At 44.2% G+C, this 24,001-nt stretch overlaps 1 protein-coding gene across 1 annotated transcript; it reads right to left on the reverse strand.

Moving 5' to 3' along the window:
• Positions 1 to 625: 625 nt before the first annotated feature.
• On the reverse strand, positions 626 to 22,680 carry RIPK4 (receptor interacting serine/threonine kinase 4). The gene is made up of 8 exons (XM_008497209.2): positions 22,372 to 22,680; positions 14,834 to 15,125; positions 7,347 to 7,495; positions 6,709 to 6,758; positions 5,495 to 5,653; positions 4,485 to 4,591; positions 3,742 to 3,994; positions 626 to 2,733 (listed from the first exon to the last, which is right to left on the reverse strand). The coding sequence occupies exons 1-8, from the start codon at positions 22,551 to 22,553 to the stop codon at positions 1,556 to 1,558; spliced, it is 2,370 nt and encodes a 789-aa protein (XP_008495431.1). The 5' UTR covers positions 22,554 to 22,680; the 3' UTR covers positions 626 to 1,555.
• Positions 22,681 to 24,001: the final 1,321 nt, after the last annotated feature.

Raw genomic sequence — 24,001 nt, forward strand, 5'->3', positions numbered from 1 at the left:
ACTTGCATCAGTGCCATCAGGTACATGCAAAAAAAAGGTCCCCATCAGGAGCAGCTTTCTCTTTAGGGAAGGCAGGAGCAAAGCATGACATGACTGCTTGCTCTGTGTCATGCATGGTGGAAACACACAGCACCAAGGAGAAGTGAAGCACTCCCCTGCGTAGCAGCCTACCAGTCAACAGGGAAGATGCAAAAGTACTGGACATGGTTTCAAGGCAGGGAAGAAAACTCCTGTAACAGCTACAGCATAAGAGGAAAGCATCCCAGTTGTACATCAGCATCTTATGAACATAAAGGCTAGTTTTGGGGAGTTTTGTTCTGTAAACTTATTCTGTGAATAACAGCTCCAGTTCATTGAATCTCATTAATGTGTACATAACAGCTAAGGGGAATGTAAAATTGAGCACAGCCTTACATGACAACAGTTTGGGCTTCAACATCATTAAACACACTACTGCTGTGGGCTGCTGCTCAATGGATTATCGGCTGCTTTAACAACTACAAAATACAGACAGATATGGAACACAATCTTTTATTAATAAAACAGATCACATATGAACTTTGAAAAGAGTGAAATTAAAAGGTGTATTAAAACATACCCACTCAAAGCAATCTATTTTCTTCAGTAGAAAAAAAGCATACAACAGGTAGAAATACTATATACACAGTATATCAGTCTAGTCATCAGCCCCTCCAAACATTGTTTTGCAAATTGGTATAATGGTGTTAGAATATACCATCCAGTGACAGTGAAGTATGAATTTTAGCTTTTGACTTTTTCATTTAAGATATCTAACCACTAAGCACTTAGTTCAGCCCACTGATCTTAGAATATATACAAGGTGGTATTGTATATGAGGATAGATACCAGTCTTAAGCTTTTCCCTCTGCTTAAGTATTTCAGGGATCCTGCCTTGTTAAGAAGTCTGCCTCATCAATTATGAGTTCATGGAAATCTGTAATCAATGTCTCTGTTAAACAGAGTACCTTCTGACACTTAAACATGATCAGCTATATCATAAATAGCCATTTCCTCAACTCTTGCATTAATTTAAAGTAGATATTTTTTAATGTGTTATTTTACACTGCAGGCTTTCAGCCTAAAATATAGATCATGGCTATAAACCAGGAATCTATGCCTTTTAAAATTTTTTTTTGAGGAAAATAGAAGAGCAAAATGTTAGTTCTTAAATTAGTTTGGCACATTAGGAAAAATAGAAAAAAGCAAGGGGGGGACCCACAAGTTGCATCCTTCTCTCACAATATCCTCAGGAGGGGAATGTCAATATACAGGTGTACAGGGCAGGCACACGCATTATTACTGATATAGACCATGGCATGGCAGACTCCAGCTCTTCACCTTATATCTGCCCTTAGTCCATGTGTGCTCTCACTTGCACACTCAACCACAAGTAACTTCTGCTCATTGCACCTCAGTCCATCACCTGACACCACCGATGAGCAGGCCACGGCACAAATGGAGAAGGCCCTTGTGAGTCAAGCTCCAGCAGCCTTCTTGCACCAGGTAGAAAGGCAGCAATTTCTGTACCTTTTGCTTAAGTCTCACTTAACAACACCGTAACCGAGCTATTACTGTTCTGCTGAGCAAGCTGTAACAGGGTCTGACAGGTGGCTCTTTGCGTGTCAGTCTGTGCTCCGTGCTTCAGAAGAACCTCGACTGTTTTTGTGTGCCCTCCTCGTGCAGCCAGATGAAGAGCTGTCAACCCTTCACTGTCAGAAACATTGACATTTTCTGAACTGACAAGTTCTTCTACTACTTCAGAGTGCCCATTTTCTGCAGCAAGGTGTAATGCTGTCCTATTTAAAGGGCCTCTGGCTAGGACGCTGGCCCTTTCATCTATCAGCAGCTTCGTTGTTGCTAAATGGCCACTACGAGATGCCAAGTGGAGAGCAGTGTATCCTTCTGCTGTCACTGCCTCGATGTCTGCACCGTGCTTAAGGAGGAGCCTGGATGTGCTTGTGTGGCCAGTCTCAGCAGCTATGTGGAGAGCAGTCTGCAAGAGCACGTTCTGTACGTTGACGTCCGACTCCAGGTCTATCAGAAGGCGAGCGACGCGGTAGTGTCCCCGTTGAGCAGCCAAGTGTAGAGAGGTCCTTCCATCTACAGTCTGCACGTTGACGTTTGCACCCAGCTGTTTGGCTAGGAGCTTCACGATGGGGAGATGACCCTGCCAGGCAGCATAATGCAGTGGCACCCAGTCGTCCTTTCCTTTGATGTTCACATTGACACCTCTTCTCAGCAGGATCCGCACAATATTCTCTTGGCCGTACTGACAGGCTATGTGGATGGGGGCTCTGCCTTCAAAATCTACCTCGTTCACGGATGCGTTCTTATCAAGCAGCATTTTGGTGCTGAAATCATCCCCATTTTGGGCAGCAAAGTGAAGAGCAGTCCACTGATCCTCATCTTTGGCATTGACATTGATTTTCCTAGCCATAATCAGCTCCACAATGCTCTTAACTTTCTTCTCAATGGCTATGTGCAGAGGAGTAGATCCTTTCTTGTTCGTGAGGTTAGGGTTAGCATTGTACAGGAGGAGCCATTTGACACATTCTTCTTGACCAGCTTCAACAGCCAAGTGCAAAAGACTAGAGTTCCCATCTAAAACAATATCAACATCTTGAGGCTGGAGGATCTTCATCAGCTTGCTGGTATCTCCAGATAAAATGGCCTCTGTTAGCTTCCTCTTCTGTATGTCTGTAGTACCAATATCTAGATGGATATAAGGAAGACATTTTTTTACACTGAGGGTGGTAAAACACTGGAACAAGTTGCCCAGAGAGACAGTAGAAGCCCCACCCCTGGAAATATTCAGGGTCGGGGTGGATGGTGCTCAATGTGATCTAGTTGAAGATGTCCCTGCTCATTGCAGGGCATGTTGGACCCTTAAAGGTTCCTTCCAATCCAAACCATTCTATGCAAAACACACACCATCACAATTTTGGCATCTGTCAAATCATACTTGCCCATTGCTAACATATCTGGTGGCTTCAGGAATGACTTCACTGCAAAGAAAATCCCTCACCCATTGCAGCAGTTTCAGAACAATTTCAGGTCAGTTCTGGAGCCCCACTTACTCTTAGTGTTTCTTGTGAAACAGAAAACAAAGGATGCTGTGGTTGATCTCCCTGCACTAATCATTGTTTGCCTAACTGGAAAATAGATGTTAATTTTTTGCAGCAATAGATTTAAAAGAGAGGGGTATATGCACAACAGCCAAGGTCTTTATTACAATATTTGTAAGGGTTGCTGAGAAAGTAGCTTGAGTCTTCACAAAAACAAAACCAAATGCAAAGAGTGCTCAGACTTGGGCTAGGTATAACTGAAAAAAACTACAAACTCAGCTGACCTGACAGAGCACTGGCTTTAGACCTGCTCCAAGCAGGATGCTGGACTAGGTGACCTCACTTGCAACCAACCTTTACGTGACTGATTCTGTAACTGCTTTGATGGAAATTCAGGTCACTTCTTTTCAAAAGTAAATGAGATTTATTATTCCTCATTAGATCATGTTTGGAAACCACCTAGGTTTTTTTGGTTTTTTTTTAAATAACTACCTCAAGAAAACAAATCCATAGTGCTGACAGCAAGAGAAGCCAAGGCTAGCAGTGACTTCCAGAATGCTGTTCTTTATGTGACAGCTCTCCAATCCTCCAACTCCCATGCCCCAGTCCAAACAACTACAAAAAGAACAACAGCAAAGAAAAACCTGACCAGTACCTGAGCTCTCCCTTTCAAAGGAAAGGGAAAGGGAGCCTCTGGATGAAAAAGCTGAATCTACAGATGAAACTCCTGAGAGCCGCTTGTCACTGGAGGCAAGTTTGGATTCAGAAGAGCTACGGCTGAGATCCTCAGGGCCTTCCATAGTCTGTGAAATCCCCGAATCCAGCTGGGATAACAACTCTGAGAGACTGTAATCCTTAACTGATGGAAGAGCAGGCTCCTGTTTGGGCTGGGATAACGCATACGTCCCCTTCAAGAGAAGCACACAAGCATTTTAGAAAGGTCAGTGAAAAAAAACAAGCTTTAGGCTCTACAGGAAGAAAGGAGCTTGTTAGTGTGCAGGTAGCCTTTAAGCACTGTTTTTACTAAATGAAACCTATGCATAAGGTTACTGAAAATTTTCAGATGCAGGAGGGCAGCTTTCATCAGCACTCACACAGCCACTAAAGCCACATGGCTCTTCTGTCTACAACATTTTTTTAAGCTCAGTCACACCCACATAGTTCCAGCCTTTAATTCCTAACTGTCCTGCTCTCCCTCAACAATCTAAGATCCACTTAGTCCTGTGATGATCCATGCATCTGCTGTAATTTTTGCATCCCAGTTCTTCACCCCTTCTGTCAGGAAGAAGGTGCTCAGAAGCAGCAAAAAGCAAATTACTGAGGAAGTTACAGGTCACAGAGGAACCTGTTCCTCATAAAACCTGGTGTGCTTGAACAAGAAGTAGAAAGAAAAAATACCTCAGGCTGCTGTTCTGGAGAATTCTTGGTGTCCAGATCCTGAGTTATCACCTCTTTGGATTCATCTTCTGGTTTTTCACAAAGGGCCTCTGTTTCTGAAGTGATTTCTTTGAAGAAAGCAAGAGAAGGTTCCAGGGGTATTTTTAGCAGCAGATTTTTCTGAGATTCCCTGCTGCCTTTCTCTATCATTAGAGCTGAAGAGATTTGAGATACTGTGGGAGAGACCCCAATTTTGAATACTCCATCTAGCACCTCGTCAGTAGGTACAGGTGTCGAGCACAAGTATGTGAACAACCCATTTCAAAACTGATATTACATGCTGGCTACACTGCAGGACTGTGAAAAGGGAACCAATCTGCAGCTGGCAGACTTTAACTATGTTTTTAAAAATATAGGATCCCTCTTTGCTTCAGTCTTGATACCTTTTTTTGGCAGGAAGAGAAGGAGGAGGCAAATCTCTCCCACTAATGCTAAATGAAGATATGTGGAGAGAGCACTTGATACATCTTTCTGCCATTTGAATCTGTAACAGGTGATTCAGGCAAGTCTAAGTCTTTCACCAAAGCTGCCTTTTATTGGCAGAAAAATAAGGTACAAATTGTTTTGTCACAAGAAAATGACTCAGTTTCTCAGCATACAGCAGTAAATTTCAAAATCCAGGACCTTTGACACTTTGGTATGGTTAAGACCACACCAACACCAGCTTGACACATGCCCTGATACACCCAGTCAGAAATGAGCGTAATTTCTGGCTAAATGGATAAAGTGGTCCAGTACAGGTCTTATTCCTGACGTGTTTACATAACGCTGTCATGGTCAGACTTGTCCCCAGATAATCCCTTCCTCCACAAATGAGTAAGTGGCCTGTATCATTGTCTCTGCTATACAATGTGCTCTATTTATTCTGTCACAGAGGTTCACAGCACTTACCCCAGGGATTAACAAAGTCCTGAGCAATAACGTGACTCATGAAAGAATAAATGGGCAGCCAAGTTACAAGGAAATCTTACCTTGAAATGTTGGCCGTTCACCAGGATCATCTTGCCAACATTTTTGCATCAGTTTGATCAAGTTATTACATGAATGAGGTCTGGATTTGGAAACAGCAGGTAGCTCTGGGCGGTGGCCTTTAACTACTTTTACCATGATATGTAAAATGTTGTTTTCCTCTGTAACACAAAAGCACCCAAGTTAAATCTCCCCACAAAAGGATTTTTTTTTTTTTTTGTCTAAGAGTATTAACAGTGTATTAGGCTGAGACATTGTTTTAATGCCTTTTTTCTAGATTTACAGTGCTTTATCAACAGGAAGAAAGAAGTCGGTCTTATTCTCCTACAATACATTCAGCAGTGCAGTAGCACCTGCTTCCTGTGTATCAATTAAAAACAATTCTCAGGGAGCAATTGTGTTCTTCATCCACACAGAGAAGACCAGGAGCCAAAGGAAAAAAAAATCTCCAACAGTTCTTTGCCACCACTCTTTGCATTTCCATAACTGCCGTAGGAAAGCTGAACTACAGTTTTTACTTAGACCAGGTATCAGAATTTGTCATAAAGGTGAAAGAAGAACACAAATCAAGCAGTGCAGTAATGTGGCTCTTGACTCTGAAGGCAACCATTAGGCTAAATGGGATGTCTCACTTGGAGAAAAACTAATAGTAGCCTGGGACCTGTTCAAACATGTCTGCTATACATAGGCTAGTCATACACACAGGAAAAGTCATAAAGAATAAATAGCTGCCTGCTGAGCAGTAAATTTACTGTAGGGTGGAACAAGGCTTATTCTCACAGACAGCTTTCTTTTTTTTTTTTTTTTTTTTTTTTGAAAGAACAAATCTGTACCCACAATCTACAAATAAACTACAGCTTCTCTCTGCAGAGAAGCTGTTTCTGCAAACAGCATGGTTGGCTGCCAGTTGGCTTTGCTCTGTTCCTTGTTGGCTGCAAACAAGTCTGAAGTCTGTGCAGGCCACACACTAATCTGGATCCACAAAGCAAACTCCAGCAGAAGCAAAGGTGCAGACTAGGGCTCCCTGCAGCAATATGGGCTCTGCTTTCATAATGGAAAGGAGGAAGACAGAGGACAGAATTTGAAAGCTTAAAAGTGTCTGCCACACAAGACCAGGGATTTGGAGGGCACAGATGTAATCTGAGGCAGGAAGTGTGCTTATCAATGGGGGCGAAGGAAAAAAATCCCAACACAACCCACAATACATCCAACTTACCTGCAAAAGGCTTCTTCTGGGTAAGAACTCCCCAAACCACAATGGAAAAGCTACAAAGAAAAAAAAAAATAAGCATTTTTGGAAAAGCTTTTAAAAAACCAAACCAAACTAAAAAAAAAAGGAAAAAAAAATATCCCCAAACTCATTGAAGTATAAGTTATTTTCCTAGATTGTCTTCCCTTGGCCTTCAGTGCTGCATCTAATTCAGCTGATGAACACACAGAGCAAGATGCAGCTAAGAGCAATGACTGTGAAGGTCTGGTTTTTGCAGGGAGGAACCTGAGGCACCAAACATAGGGACTTGCCGGAGGCTGCTGTGTTCTTGGTAACACTTACCAACTACTCCACAACAACACTGACAAAATCATAGAATAGCAGAGCATTACCATGGATTTAATTTAATATTTCTACCCTGCAGAAATACTTTAAGAATACTTTAAAGAAATACATTCCATTCAGAATATATCTTTTAATCTACAGGTACGATTTCCTTTTCTTAGTAGCCTTACCATGAAAGATGAACCAAAGACCTAGTGATGAAATCCACTGAAGATAGCTAAGAATTCTGTCATGGACTCAAAAAGTAGGTCCAGATGTGCCTTTTGATGAGGAAATTCTAATGATGGGGAAATACTGACCTGTACACATCATGTTTGGTGTCAAAACACCTGTTTTTCTCTTTGATGCGCTCAGGAGGCAGGTACGCAATTGTGCCACACAAGCCATCCATGCTGATGTCATGGGAGTGGGACAAGCCATTGCATTTTGCAAGTCCAAAGTCAGAAATCTGCAAAAAAAATGGAGGAGGAAGAGGGGAAGAGAAGTGCATGCTACCATTAGACTTGGGAAGTGTTAGCAAAAAAATTTCCTGTAAAGAATGATAGATGTAACAGGATGACCCAACAAAATATAGCAAGCTGCTGTTCAGAACTACTAGGGTAAGAAAATATTATGGAAGCACTATGGAATCTGGAAGCATTATGCTACAGTAGCCTTTTCTTCATGGTTAAACAAAAAATTTAAAAAAGCACAAACATTTTTATTTTTGCGAGCAGCAGCATTTTATCCCACTACATGGCAAACACAACAAACAACCAAGACAATTTAGTGTAATTTAAAACTAGTCAAATTTAGCAAGGTCAAAGTACTTTAATGTAATTATTGGTCCTGCCACCCCCTTCCCATACATAACCTGGTGTTATGTGTGCTGTGTTTAAGTGTTCCGAGCACCTGTTTTCAGACCATGAGTTCTCCCATGAGCACAAGAGAATCACTGTTACACTGACCATGCCAACAAGGACGAAGCCCAAGACCAGAGGCACCAAGTGTTTAAAAAAAGCCCAAAAACAAACGGAAAGCAAAACACGCACACATCAAAAACCTTCCCAGGGAATTCTTTTTGGCAACTGAGAGATATGGCAAGTTGGTGCAGTGACACAGTGAACACAGCTGAAACGAACAAAACAAGTGACAGCAAGTTCATTAAAAGGAAAACACACCTCCACTTTAATTTATTGAAGTGTCAAGCAAATATGCATTCATTTGCTCTCAAAGGCATACCAATCATCAAGCTAACAGATAGGCAAGGAATTTCCCTTGTCTTACTTATTTCCCACTGTTCAAAAATGTCTTTTATGCTAAGTGGAAATTTGAGGAAAAGTCAAGCTCAGCCCACCGATTTTTGCCTATATGTTAGATAAGATTTCCTCCCCCCTCCAATTTATACATTCTTTTTATCTAATAAATGCTTGGGTTTTTCAATGACTCATTCCCCTTTTGATCTTCACAGCTTCTCCTTTGAGAAAGTTCTCCCTCAAAACAACAAGCATAATTACAAAAAGCTTTCCCTTTTTTTTTTTTTTTTTTTTTTTTTAAATAGGTTCCAACTTCACACTTTCAGAAGTTTCTTTCTAAAGATACCACAAAGCTAGTCATAACATGCATCCATTACTGGAAAGGGAGAAAACTGCTGCCAGCCTCAGCCTTCTGGAGAATGGGCAAGCTACACAGCCATCATTCTTCAAATGCTAGGAATCTCCCTTTGCCATAAAACAAGCAAAACAGCCCACTTGGCTTCAGGAAGAGCTTCTGCCAGGGACAAAGAGCTCAACAGAAACATTCTTGGGGGCTGTAGAAGTCCTGTGTCCTAACACACGGGTATATCTAACCTGTTGTACAACTGTATCTTAATCTGTAGGGCGATGTGAGAATGACTTAAGAAAAAAAACCAGGGAAGAAGAAAAAAGAAAAAAAAAAAGGCATAAAGAGAAGTCATCTGGAGGAATAGTTTCTCACGCTTGTAGGGCTACACTCTCAGAGGGCAAGTGATTGCTGCCTTCCTCATCAAACCGAGCACTGGAATCCAGGTAAGCAGTAAGTAGTCAGGAAACTCAGGTTCCCAAGCCAGGAAGAGCTGAACTGACCACCCCAAAAAGTGTTGCATGAGTTTGGGGCACTTGGTGCTCCACAGGAGAACAAAAGCACAACCCCAACATCACACAAGCCCGTGGTTTCAGGTTAATAAATGAACCAACTGCTGCAAGTCTGAACAGATCCAACTTGGCACAGCAGTGCTATCCTTTGATTAACATGAAGCAGAGGCTTGTATACACCTCAAGAAATCCATATGGCATGCAGGCCTAATTAAAGTCATACACCTTCCTCTTTGTCTAAACAATACCAGGTTTCCTACTGTGTAAGTTAAGAAATAAAGATGAAATACAGACAGCACAGCACACTCCTGAGTTCAGAGCCAACAGCTATGTTGCATGAATCTAAGGCTAAGGGCTAAGACAGGAGGCTGAGTACACCAGGTAGAAAAGGTCTCAGTCTCAGCCAACAGATCAAGAAACAGCTAAGGGATGTAGCATAACCCCCCCACACACCTCAGGCTAGCAACAACTTTACCTTGTGAACCTGACCCTACCTACTCTGAAGGACTACGTTTTGTACCAATCAATAGGAAATTCATCTTTGGAGCAGAGCTTCAATCACATCAAATTCTGCAGAAAGCACTGGAAATTGGAAGAATTCTTACCTTTCAGGATGCAACAAAATAGCAAGATCCTGCAGATAGATTTTGTAGCTCCTATTAATTCCTTTAGGGTAAATTTTCCACGCTGCATGGTGTATTTAGTCATGCAGCTTCTTTAAACATCAGTGGGAACTGTGCAGTGGGTGGAAGACAACCATTTAACTTGCCTATTTTGCCTTTAAATTGCTTGCCAGGTACCTAGTTCTGCAACACAAGGCATCCTTGCTGGGGAAGGTAGTGAAAGTGGAGCACCCCTTCCCACTTCTTCCTCAGCGTGCCCACCAAGCCCTTGCAGCCCACCCCGGGCTCTGCACTGCCCCACGATCCAACAGAACCCATAACCTCACTCCTCAGCTCAATTATTTCATGTGGATCCCATCGTGCTTCAAAAGCATACCTAATATCAGCAGAGTTCAGAGGAGACATGGAGGCGACAGCCTGCTTCATGCAAAACACGCGGTGGAGAGGGAGGAAGGAGAGAAAAAAAACATTGGCCAAAGCCCACGCAGACAGTGGGATTGTTCATGTTCAGACAGCTCGCTCTGTCTCTGCTCTTTAAAGGGCTGCCTGAGAACAAACACGTGAGCAAGCAGCAACTTGGGGAGGGGAGCTGTACATGTTCTCCTGCTCGCTTCCCAGCAACACTTAACTTTACTGAGAAACTGCAAGATCTGATTTTTTTTTGTTTGTTTGCTTTAATTCAAGCACAGTGTGCACCACACAGGCCTTCCTCTGCTTCTGTCATTTGAAGTTTTAGTTGAATTTGTCAAGCTTTTTTTTTATTTTGGAACTTTTATCCTTTTTTTATTTTTTTAACTTTTTAGCTAGGAGATATGCTTATCTAACTATAATGGTCACTAAAGTCAGCTGTTCCTAAGCATTGCAGGGAGATAGCTCCCAGAAACAGAATTAGTGCTTGGAAAGTGCTTTGACTCCTGACAGGCCATAGTGAAGTATACACTCAGCTTCTGATGCTGCATATCATTTTTCTGCAAATAAGAACACACTGCAATGGACTCGGGGACAGAGTTCACCAAAAGGTTTTCTTCATCCAATAAGTAACAAATCCGTCAGATTAATTTTTAATCACTGCTGGCATATCCAGTATTTGTCTCTGTCCAAAGTCTCTGTACACTGGGATACTGTAAATGCCACCACATTTGTATACAGGGTTTTCAGCTGTTTTGGGGGGTGTAGGTGGCTGTGGGTGAGGGGAGCAGGCAATTTGTTTTACTGTGAATAGAGGAGAAAGCTGCTTGTTTCAAATTCATTCCTACATGGGTCATAGATTTGGACTACTAAAAGTTAGTAATAAAGATAAATTCCAGTTGTAGACACAACCAGCACCTGCACTTCAAACAGATATCTTTACTTCAGTGTTTATGAACACACTTCAGTTAGCTACTAAAGTAAGTCTTTCTGAAACAGACTGTATTTACATCCTTTTCCAACCTGCCCTAAAACCTTAAACTCCTCAAAGCCTGTTCCAGGTTCGATGCTTGTAATGCTCTCTTCAGAAGCATCAGAAACCAAAACCACAGTCAAGCATCCATTTTAATCCATCACAAAATCTGCATTAGTTTAACAGGGATTGTCTTGTTCCCTCCCCTGTGCCATCACAATTGGATCAATTAGAGAATTGATCAAGGTGAAAACCAGCTTTTGTTGGTTGAGATTAAAGAGCAGCCCTACATGGAAACCTTGATCAGGATGGGTGGGAGACAAGAAGGGGCACACAAAACAACAAAGCCAGTTCTCATTTCTAATAACAGGAGAACATTTGCAGCTGATAAAACATGGCTGTTAACTATATCAGCTACTCTAATGAAAAGAGATAACCACTCTACCAGCATCGCCTCTGGGTATTACTCTGACCTACAGTTAACGACCTGCATTAAGAAGCTTTCAGATAAACAAATTTGCCATCTGAGTAGACTTCTAAACCCACACTCAGAAATTTTGCAGCCCCTGCTTCAGCTGAAGCACACAAAGACAAGAAACACAGGGGCAACCTATCCGTGTTTAGTACGACCTCAGCACAGTGCAACAGCAAATGTCACTCCTCACAGTGGTTTAAATTGGAGCACTGGTGGGGGGGACAGAAATTAAAGCAACTACAGTGAACGTGAAGCAGTGCACGGCTAATACCATCTCATCCTGCTTCCAGTTTCTTAAAACAAGATCTGGGCAATGAAAAATAACTGGTGGAATTAGCTTCCATGAGTGTACCCACAAATATATGTGGGTGTGTGCATGTGTGTGGGTGCATGTGTGTATATACACATGTATGTTACAAGATAAGGAGCTGCAAGGAGCAGGCTAGATAGTAAGAGAAACAAGAACTAACAAATAATGCTTTTGCCCAAAAATATTAACTTTCAGGTTGACATCATTTTAAATACCTGAACAAAAAATAGCACTCCTAACCGTGAGATATTGAAGATGATAAAGCTGAGAAGCAGCAATAGAGGGAGCACACGGGCATGGTAGATTATCAAGATTACTGCATGGGGGGAGGTGGTGTATTCTCTCCGACATAGGGCTCCCAGAGAAAGATCACATCGGAGCAGGGAACAAGTAAACTAAGAGCTTGGGAGGGCAGCACTGGAATGTGGCATTGCTTCCCCGGCATCAGCCCCCCACAAGGGATTGCCACATCACAGGGAGCTCAGGGGAGACAGAGGGCAGGAGATATGAAGAACAAGCTCATAAGTTATGGTTCAGTTAAGCAAAAAGTAGGTGTTAGACAGCCTGTAAGTACTGGAATGCTGGATCTATGGAACCCTGGAGGAAGAGGCAGGGAGAATCTTGGTGATCCATCCTCCATAAACCAGCAAAGCCTTACCTTGCATGGTACAGATCATCTGCGTATATTTAAAATCACCAAGGAATCCCCCAATGCGACTTTGGAAAAATTAATATCTGTCAATATCCCTGCCCAGTGTTCAGGCTAATCCCATCCTCTTAATTATCCTCCCAAGGACAAAATTCAGCACGCATACTTATGTAACACACAGGAGACAGCTTTGTGATATGGAAGCACCCACTTGATGATAAGTTCTGTGCAACACTACCGCCTTAGTCATCATCCTCACTTGGGGCTTTTACAGTAAGCATTGTGCTCGTAAAAAGAAGGGTGTGTTTCCATTCAACTAGCAATATGGCACAGAAGCATTTCTAATGTGCTCCACTGGAAGACTGGCTGTTTCCTGGCTCAAGGGCAAAAAGTTTCTGAAAGTCCTCACTACCTCCAAACTCTTCTTTTGCAGTCTGCAACGTCTCTTCACTCACCTTAGGATTCTATTAGAGACAGGTCACCTACTAAATTAACTCTAACATTTAAAAAGTAAAAACACTTCAATCATCAGCTCCATTAACCTTCCAGCAAGAAAATGCACATTAAATCAAGCTGCAGGGTCTGTAATTTAATTACAAGTTTCACGTCACACAAAAGGAAGGTTTGGGGCCACATTTTTAAAGTGAAGGCACCTCACAGAATATGTACATCTCTTATTTTGCATATAGGTTCATATGTCTGCTTTGCTGCTTGGAAGGGTTTCCAAGATGCCTGCAGACGTAGAAGACTGATGGCTGGGAAAAGGCTTGGACTATACCACTCTTTTGTGAACTTAATGGACAGGGTCTGAAGAACACTGTGTTTCATATACAGAGCAAGTATCCAACAGCTTAGCGATGTCAAGCAATGACCTCACCAGAAACTTCTTTTTTAATATATTTTGCACTTTGCCCCCTTCTATTACATCACTACCCAGGTACAGGCTGTAAAGCAGGCAGCATTTCAGGCAGGATTTCAGCCTCCTGAAATGGTGAGAAAAATACAGCCTCCATATCTTGGCTAATGGATGAGTCAATAAGTAGGAATTTCAGAAGTTATGCAAGCAAGCACAAACTTTAGGTAAATAAATACTTAGCAAAGGCCTCTCAGTGTGAGAACATACTTTTAACAGTTCAGATCTTGATGTTCTTCTCATAATACCATGGACCATCTGTAGATGCCTTCTATCTCAGAAAGGAAATCCTTCAAAGTAAACCACTAAAAGACCAAGTAAAAAAGCTGTGACTGTCACAGGTGTGGCTTATCAGAGGCACTCACAGCTTATGACTCTAACCCTCTCATGACATTAAAAGAGATGTTTTCACTTAATGAAAACTTTGTTTTTCAAATTTTAAAGCAAGACCGAAGCCATTTGGCCAGTTTGAAGGTGGCAGAAAACAGAGAGTAGATGGATAATGGCACTGATAAAATTCTATGGCTACCTGTACTGAGTTCTATCAGCCAGCCAGCATGATTAATCCTGCAGTTCTAAGGCTAAGAGTTTGAACACTAATTTAAGAAAAAAAAAAATCAGGAAAAAGATGTATGTCATCAGTCTCTTCCTCCTCTGATCAGAAGGAAATTATAAACCTCCTTAGTCCAGATGTCAAAACAGAACCTCCAACAGAGAAGGCCAACACGTTTTCTAGCTTACATTAGAAATGGGTAATGAAAAGAATTTCATGCTGATACAGCCACAAAAGTTTCCTGATGTGATTAAGTGACATCTGGTATGCATAAACAGTCAGGACAGAGATACCTCTTCACTGCATATGCTCTGAGCAAATGAAAGAAGAAAATGAGTTGACTCTGGGAAGGCTTCTTTGGACTCCGTAAATCAGCTGTAAATGATATCTGGGTATTTAATGAAGTGTAAAAAGCCAGAAGGACCTAGCGAGAACAAGGTTACCACTGGAAGCTGTGAAGTGGCAAAGATGATTTAGAGGTTCACACTGCTTTTGCCTCTGTTATCATCAGACTCATGACTGCAAGGAAATGTATAGCAGGATCAGTTAGATCTCAAACCCCAAGTTCACTACACTAGCACCCTCCTCAGATTTCAAGAGAGTTGTCACAACTCTACATCTGTTTAGGTACCAAAATGGTGCATAAACCAGGTAAACAAGTTTGGGGATTGGATTGGTGGGCATTTTTCTAGTTCAAAAGCAATGATGCTGGTTTCTCTCAGGCCTCTGAGTTTGGCAGGAACCATCCAAAGGTGGGTGCCTGGCACAGAGTGCCCACCCAGTGCATACCTTGACATGGTAGTGGGCATCAAGCAGGATGTTTGCAGGCTTGAGGTCCAGGTGGAGCAGTGGAGGGGACATGCAGTGCAGGAAGTTCATCCCCACAGCTGTCTCGTGGATGATGCGGAAGCGCAATTCCCAGGGCAGAGGTTCAGAAGCCAAGAGCTTTTCCAGAGACCCTGTTTCCATGTATTCCATGACCAAGCCAACTGGCTCTTTACAGATGCCATAAACAGGAAGGATGTAGCGAAACTTTGCCATTTCCATCTTCCTGGCTTCTTCCAGTAACTCCATACGTTCCCTGGATAGAAGAGAGCAGATGATGAAGGATGGAGTAGCTGTTACTCTTCCTCAAACAAACACAAAACATTTCTTATGAAACTAAACACCGCATTTCATGATCATTAACTGGCTGAACCATCCCTTGGCTATGTCTCACCAGCCTGTACTCCAGGCATATTTCCACGTTTGCTAACTTTGTTTTATGCTTCTAATGGAAGGCAGTTCACAGCTGCTGAACCATGGGCAAGCTGTGCACTTGAGCAGCTCAAATATCCTCAGCATAAAGCCCATCTCCTCTCTTTGATGTTTATGCTGTGCTGGTAAGAAGAGGACGATACATGCAGTGCCCAGATTTACCACTGCTGTAACTCCTTGGGCTAAAGTCATTAACTTTTTGTGAGTCATAAGAGTGAGTTAATCAGGAGAGAGCAGGGATGGCATTGCTTCAGCTGCTCTACTGGCACAGGCTGCCAGCCCACAGAATCCCCACGACCCACCATTCAGGGGAGCAAGATGTCCTCTGTAGCTAGGGGAACACAGCAAATGCCTCTTTGTCCTCAAAACCCAGATTTAGCAGCTCAAATACTATGTTTTCTCAGCTGCAGCAGATGCCAAAAAACTCCCAGCATGCCACTTTTGGTGATGTAACAGGCCCAGCATTGGCACATGTAATGAGCACCCCTGGGTTGTTTACAGGTGGCTTTAGCCTGATCCTGCAGAATGCTAAGCATTACTCAGTCCAAGCTGCAGCCTCCCAGACCCCAAATTGCCATGCCCTCCTTCTGCACCTCTCACAGAGCCTTCAGGCTCCAACAGTCCACAAGGACCTGCTTGGGTGACAAGTTGGAAAGAGGAAAAAAAGGGTCTTCTTCGCAGGCCACATGTGATGGGTAAAAAAATAAACCCCTTCAGTCTGTCAAAAGCTGCATTATTAGTGAAGATAGGAGCTTTGGCTCACAGGTACTGATGTATCACTGTTGTTGCCAACCACTGAGTCACAAAAGAGGACACAGAGAGGTCAGACAGGTCACATTTCCTGAACAGACCCTTATTACACAGCAGCTCTTGTATTGTACCTAAGGTGTATACAATATTTAATGGAGAACTGAATTCACAGTAATAGGATAAAACTTTAGGACAGATGACTGGTAAACAGAGAACTAATTTAAAATAATAGAAACATTACTTCAATGCTCTCCCACCCCATCGGGCATTTTGAGATGACCAGATCTCCTGGAAGAAGTCAGATTTTAAACATAAAGCTCAATGAGCTCATTCACAGAGGCTTCAGAAAGAGATTAGAAGAAAAATGCTCTTGCCCTCTACAAAAAGGCAGAAAGTTCAGTTGCCTGCACCCTCTGCCAGTCCCTGGAAGCTGAAAGACACTTTGGGATGGATCGTGACCCACTTGCAGTTGGGTCACCTTTTCCCCTGATGACCCATAGGGCAGCACACACCACCCATGATGAAATGCAGCCTGCAAGGGACCCTCAGACTACCAAGCAGAAGCAATTTTGCCATCATTAGGTACTTAGATTCTGCATTAGGACACTCTTGTGACCCCTTCCCTTCTGCTGTGCCTGCTGTGGAAAGTAGAGAGCTGATGATGGCCCAGGCAAGGCTGGAAAGGCAATTTGCTGAAGGTCCCTTACCAGCTGTAGCAGCCTGCAATAACCCAGCGCTGTTAAAATTTCTTGCTAGGGGCAAGTCTAGCCTAGCAAGAAGCAGCAGACCTATTTCAGAAGCAAGATCAGGCTGAAAAAAGGTTTAAGAGGGACTTGCACACTGGGAGGAAAAAAAAAAACCCACAAAGATAAGGGAAATCTTTTCTATTAACCATGTTGGCTCCTGCTGCTCCCTACAGCAACTTTCTTGTGAAATAATTGCCTTTGTAGACAAGTACCCAGTTTGCTCTCTGGCATGCTGGAAGGGAGCGCCTATGAATAACACAACCAACTCCTTGCCCCCAAGCCACATGCATAGCCAGCATAATTCACCAGGCTTGGATGGGCTGAGCTCTGGAGTCAGGGATGTAAAATACCTGTCTGAGCCCTCCAAGGCAAGGCAAGAACCCAGCAACAGCTAAAGCCTAACAAGAACCACTAGACTCCCAGGGATGGTGTTCCCGGGCTAACAGCCTCAGAGAGCATCACCAAAATCAGAGATTGGCAGCTTGAAATGGGGCATTTTTGCTGTGAAGTGAGTATTTCCAGTTTTGACAAAATTTTAAAAAGCTCCCTTTCTGCTTGGACCAGACCCAGTTAGTTGATTGAGTTAACTGACTAATTAACAGACAGGCACCCTTTATCTAATGTGCCTGTTTAAATAAAAACACCATACAGCAATTGCCACCTTTAGCATATTCTTATATCCAGACTGTTCAAAACTGAATCAGCCAGTGATCTTGTATAGCCAGGGAGACATCAGTTTGCAAATACAGGCCCCTGGCTTCTTTAGAAAACAGAAAAGGGAAAAAGAGAAAAGAAATTAAGAGAGCCAAAATACAGCTCAGTCATTAGCCAAGTGCTGGAGTGCACTTACATTAATGGTATTAACACAAACAGCTCGTTAAACCAACATCTCCTCTGTCAGGCAAAGATGAAAGCTCTTTCCTTTTCCCTTAATACAAGGTGCTACTGGCACTCAGCACAGTCTTAGGTGTTCTCAGTGCACCCATCATCTCAATATGCAAGTGCTAATGCTGCAACAAAGGATGCTGTAGGTATCCTTCAAGTCCATATTTAGCAGATCAAAGTATAGGATGGGAGAGTTATGCTGCTCAGTTACTCCTAGTGCTCAGAGATTATTCTGTGCTGTCACCAAGAAACACTTCCCTCCAAAGTGGGGCAAAAATAAAGCTTATTAGGAAGTTTCCTAGTCAAGAAGCATGGGACTATCCTCTGTTATAATACAGTTTCTTATTTAACACCTACACAATTAAAGAGTCAGATTATCTTCTCTAAGCACCTTGGCTCCATTTCCCTCCTAACATTATGGTAATAAAAATTTTAAAAAGGAAAACAAAAACTTGCACACAGGAGAGCTGAGCTCATGTAAATCAAAAAGTGTATACTCTTTCCCCTGTAACCATAGTAGAATACAGGGGCACACGCATCAGGACATCTAGCAGTGGGCAGTATCTCTGCCAGAGAAGTCGTCACTGACAGATAAGTCATTTTCAAAGCAATCAGAAACATTATATGAATGTGGGGAAACTCTGACATCCCTACAACAGCTGTCTGCTTTTGCTCAAAGTCAGATCCTGGACAGACAGGGCTGCATTCTTTGGATTCTCCTGGAGAAACAAGGGACTTAAAGCCTGTCAACTGCCTCATTCCCCAGGGCCTAAACCTTGTACCACAAACCCTGCCAAAAGAACAGCAAGAATTACAACTATACCCACATTTGCACCTATCTAATTTTAAAGATGTCTTAAAGGTAACACCATGTTACAAAAACGCAATGTTAAATTCACAAGGCAGTCCTTGCGCTTTTGTATTGCCCCATCACTGCCACATTTCCCTAATGGAGTCTGAGGCAGAACAATTAAATTTGCTCCAGAGAAACTCTAAAAGCCCTGGAAACCTGTAAAGGGCCCATTTGAGTGAATCACCTCCAGACACAGAGCAGCCAGGCTTCTCCCAGCCCAGGGGAGATCCAGCCCTGCACAGCCAGGCTGCTCTCCAGTGGGGAATGCAAGTTACCTCTTTACAAACTGCTGGTGCTGAATATGGCAGGGGGGCTGGAACTAGATAACCTTTAATGTTCCTTGCAACCCAAACCATCCCATGGTTCTATGGGGTTCACAAAATTACCACACCCTTGAATTTTTTTCAGAGACTTTTTTCATCTGCATCAAGGCGGGTGTTTAAGGGCGTACTGTGACCACAGCTCTGCAGGGTACCACTAATGACCTTCACACCAATGATTCTCAGAGAAGAATCTGAATAATGGAACAAAAGAAAAACAACTGCGTGGGCAGGGCAGAATACGATTAATGGGGTGGGGGGAAGGAAGAAAATCCCTTCTTTGAGGCTGACACAGATCTCAGCCCTGCTAATAGATCTCTGCTGCACAGTCGTGGTGCAAGAGGATTACAAGGTTAACTGACAGATAGGTTCACCTCTACCCCTTAAGGATGACAAAATTAGTATTAGTTTCTACCTACACCTCTAGAGGCCACCAGAATAGACATCCATTCGCCTTTTACTTCTAAACTAATGCAGCATCTGCTAACAGCAAGGCGTGTCTAAAACCTCCTAAATTTATTTGTCCTGCTTCATTCCTAAACCTAGCTCCTGACAAGGGAGGTACACATAAGGTATTGTTAATTTTTGTTTATTTTATTTTGTTTTGTTTTCTAATAAAGAAGGCAAGACCTTTCCACCCCAACACCCTGTAGTCACCCCAGCTGGCAAACACCACCAGCAAGGAGCCCTCTCTGGGAACCGTTAGATAATTCACTCTCATCACGGTCTGCACATGTACATCCAGATCCTAAGAAATCCCAGCAGGCTTCCAGGTTGTTCTCCCTCAGCTCCATCACTCTTTCTTCACACTTTTCTTCTGGCCAGCAGGGTTAAAGAGGGGAGACTGAGCTCTCCACTGCAAGTCCTGGGGAAGAGGTTCCTCCACCTCCCTGGATGACACACTCTCTTTCAAGCTTACAGTGAAGCTCCCCGTCTTGGGAGCATCTTGAGTCATGTGTGGGAAATGTGATCTCAGGAGACAGAAAGTGGGAACAAATAAGGTATTAGGAATAGAATTTGGCTCAATCGCCTGTGAGGGCTTGGGACTTAAGGTAGAAAACACTTCTGGCTGGACATTCACTTTTTCTTCTGCTGGAGGCCATTTGGCTCTGTGGTGTGATACTTGCCAAGGTATTGCTCCAAATCTTTTACTGTCTGCAGAAATACAGTAAGAGAGACTACAGAGAATCACCACAACCAAGCCATTACAAACAGGGTTTTAATGTGGTACCAAATAAATAAATATGAAAAAGCCTCTGTGTTTTTCAGTTATCATTTCCAATACCACCAACTGGTAAATCTTCTAACTCTTCAGCTTCACAGGCTTCCAAGAAATGGCTAGTCAAGCTAATCTCCTGGATTAACAATCTAATTACACAGACTTGTTTCAACCTGTGAACCAAAAAGGCAGCATTTTATTTTGTCTGTGCCCCCCACCCTCCTTTCAATGGCACAAGTTTCTCAGAAAAGTTTCCAGTGAAAAGTTTCTTTAGGGGGAAGCACTACCTACTACTGACAGGGGTTTGGTAGAGCAGCCTAAGAACCAAAGAAAAAGCATGTACACATTCATCTTAGCTTTATTTTACAGAAGCAGCCATTTCAAAGACCAAGGACCCCCTGGTTTCTAAATAGTGAAGCCCTTAAGCATCTGGAGCACAAATTCTGTACTAAAACAAATAAATCAGCGTTTCAAAGCTTGGTTTGTTAGAAGTAACCAGGAGCTGTAGGAGCCCCATACCCTCAAAGTTCCCAAATTCTAATTTTTGCTTGCTGTTTTTTCATGGTGTTATGGTCTCTCTGGTATCTGCATGCCTCATAGGCACTGAGGAACAGGTGGTTCTTTGTTGCACATTAAATATATTACTAGAGATTTGGCAGCAATTCTCAAAATTAATTTTTCATATTCAAATAGGTGCTGGCATCCTTTGTCTCAGACTGAAAATTAACTTTTCAGTAAATTTCTATTTATTCTGCAAATGGAGAGAATAACAAGTATACTAGCTTATTTTTAAGAGGCCCCAATAAGCATGAATTCTGAAATCTACTTAGAAGTTTTAATGGTAGGAGAGCTTGCAGGTTAACCCAATGAAACACTCTCTGCTACTTTGACACCTTCTCCATTTTATTCAGACAGCACAGTTACCCTTTGGATGTACAAAACTCCCCCTCCCTTTTAAAAAAGGGACATTCTATCTCATTTACTATGCTACATGAGCCATGCCCTACAGCAAAGTCAGCCATTCAGATAGTGGGCAAGATGCCCCACTACCTCAGTAACTTCATATGTGCTTACAAATACAATCTTGGGCCAAGTTATCTCCCTCTTCCTGCAGGAACCTTAAAAAGAGAAACGTTTTGTGACCAGATCAACCCAAATCTCAAAAAAAAACCCACCCCAACAGCCTGCAGAATCAGCTTATGAGTTCGACGAGATCTCAGAGATCAAGCTGGTTCTGGAAAAGCTCCATGAACATGACTTGAGCATATCCACTTCCCTCCTGCTGGGGAATCACTACCATCCCGCAAAACAGGAGGATATTCCTAAAAATGCATCTGACAGCCTCCCTTCTCCTGAGAAAAGAGAGCTGCAGTCAGTAGACCATACCACGGGCCACAACTAGCCAAGGAGGGCAGGTGGGCCAGATAAGGGGGTTGTTACCATGGGCTGTCTTTCTGTGCGATACCATGCAGCTCCACGCTGGACTACCCAGTGAGTACTCCTCCAGGGAGAAGAGCTAGCCCTGAAGAATCCATTTCCCAGCACACATCCTTTCAGCACACGGTTCTGAATGACAGCACGCCCTCACTCCAGTGCCCCCCACACCGAGCCAGCTCCTCAGCCAGCCAGCATCTACAGTAACATGGGACTCCAACCACGTCTGCGAACATAAGCTATGGGGCTGGCTTTCCACAAGATAAGGAGCTGATTGGCGCCAGAGATGACAGAGCCCCTTTTGGTGCTTCCACTCCCGTCCCACTGAGGGCTACCTTCGGTGAACTTTGGAGGTGCAGCAGGCTTAAGGCCTCAAAGCAAGCCAATACATGCATGACCAGGGCAGGGCAAAACGCCTCCCGTACAGCTCCAAGGAACTAAACAAGACCTACACTGCAGCCGAGCGGTGGTTCTTTCCGAGCTGCTGTGAGTGGTTAAGCAACATCGCATCTCCTCGGAGGCAGAGGCCAGCAGCTCCATTACCTACCAAGGAGTGGGTCCGGGCTTTGCTTAAGTGTGACAAAGGCCACGTTTTGCCGGTGGAATATTTAATTGCCCGTCTCTCTGCTGCTGCCTTTAGCCGAGACCTTCATGTCTGGTGTTGATGTTGGTAAACACGGTGGTGAGGTGGGGACAGGGCTTGCAGCTCTCAGTGTCCCAGCGGCTTCCCCGGGTACGTCTAAACACAGCCGGGAAAGCCGCTGGGCCATTGAGGGCTCCGGGGATGTCCGTAGAGAGTCGCTCCCAAAGGAATAAACTCTTCCCCTCCCTCTGCTCTCCTCCCCGTCCCCGTCTCCCCTTACTTTTCATCCACATGAAGGCTGGGCGAACACTTGATGGCGAGCCAGGTCTTCCAGTGGAGGTGTCGCACCTTGTACACCTGCCCGAACCCCCCTGAGCCGATCTTCTCCCAGCTGCCGAATTCGCTCTCCTCAAACGTTTTCAGCAGACCCATAGCCCACGGGGAGCTGCCCTCCCGTGCCATGGCTGCTGCTGCTGCTGCTGCTGCTGCTGCTGCTGCTGCTGCTGCTGCTGCCGCCGCCGCCGCCGCTGCTGCTGCTGCTCTTCGGCCACCGCCCGCCCGGCACCGCGGTGCGCAGCGCTCCGGCACCGCCCGCCCAGGTGAGTCAGGTGTGCCGGAGAAGGGGGGGGGGAAGGTGTGTGAAGGGGGATGGCGTCACTTCCGGGGCCAGGACTGTCCTCCCCCCTCATCTTCCTCCTCCTCCTCCTTTTACTCCACGCCGCGCCGTAGGGAGCTGAGAGCTACGGGCGCTGTCGGGGGTCGTTGTGTCCCGACCCCGCCGCCTATAACCGGGTGCTAGGCAGGCGCAGAGCCCTTCTTGGCCCCTTCAGAGTGTCCCCCATGGCCGCGACGACGGCACTTGCTACTCCCGAAACTTTGTCGCTGTCTAGAACGACCTGAAAGGATGTTGTAGCGAGGGAGTGGCGGTGCCGATCTTCTTCTCCCAAGTAACAAGAAACCGCCTCAAGTTGCACCGGGGGAAGTTTAGATTGGGTATTAGGAAAAATTTCTTCACCCAAAGGGTGGTCAGGCTGCCTAGGGACGTGGTCGAGTCCTCATCCCCGGAGGTGTTTAAAAGACGTGCAGATGTGGTGCTTAGGGACACGGTTTAGCGGGAGACTCGGCAGCACACTGGGTTATCAGTTGGACACTCTTAAAGGACACTTTCAAGCAAAACGATTCAATAAAGGGCGCCCACACCCCTCCCACCTCCTCCAGGTGGGCTCCCCAGCTGGCACCTCTTCTCTCCCGGGCACCTCTCTTGCTGCCGCAGCCCCGGAACCCGGCAGCGGGGTGCAGAGTGCCTGTCCAAAGCTCCTGGGACAGGAGGGAAGCAGCTGTGCAGGCTGTTGAGCTGTGACAATTAAGCTGTTAAATAAAAGGGGAGGGTTGCAGCAGCAACTGCGTTCCTTTCCTTTATACAGGGCCTGCTTTGGGAACCCCAGCAGGGCGACATTTCTCCTGCAAAGGAGTACAAACTCTTCTCCTGTGCATCCTGCTTGTGTCTGAGAGACACAGACCAACCCAGACCAGATGGCAAAGGCTGAAGTCTGTCCAGGCATGCTCCAAAGCAACAATTTTTAGCCTCTGGTACTGCTGAAAAGTGATGCTTTCCTGTTTTTCAGTTTCCCTTAGGATTAAGAGTTTTGACCCCAGAGGCAGATTTCAGTGCCCAAATCTTTTTGTGGATGTTAATTGCAGGTACCATAGGACTTGGACAAAAGGATAAAGAGTCTTGCTCTGTTACTGAGGTGCTGCAGTTGGAAGGAAGGCATCTGCAACCTGTGGTATGTAACGTGACAGTGAAGGGGGTATTCCAGTTGCCATCATGACCTTGAAGCCTATCACATGTCTAAAGGTTAATAAAGCTTGTGTTTGTTATATTAAATAGCAGACTTGGGTTGATTGTT

This window comes from Calypte anna, chromosome 1 (genome assembly GCF_003957555.1).
Source record: "Calypte anna isolate BGI_N300 chromosome 1, bCalAnn1_v1.p, whole genome shotgun sequence".
Taxonomy (NCBI): Eukaryota; Metazoa; Chordata; class Aves; order Apodiformes; family Trochilidae; genus Calypte; species Calypte anna.

Coding starts and splice junctions, on each gene's coding strand:
- RIPK4 (XM_008497209.2), bottom strand. CDS start 22,553: ATGGCACGGGAGGGCAGCTCCCCGTGGGCTATGGGTCTGCTGAAAACG. Junction 15,126..22,371: donor AGCCTTCATGTGGATGAAAA/GTAAGGGGAGAC, acceptor TCTTCTATCCAG/GGAACGTATGGAGTTACTGG. Junction 3,995..4,484: donor CTCCAGAACAGCAGCCTGAG/GTATTTTTTCTT, acceptor CTTCTCTTGAAG/GGGACGTATGCGTTATCCCA.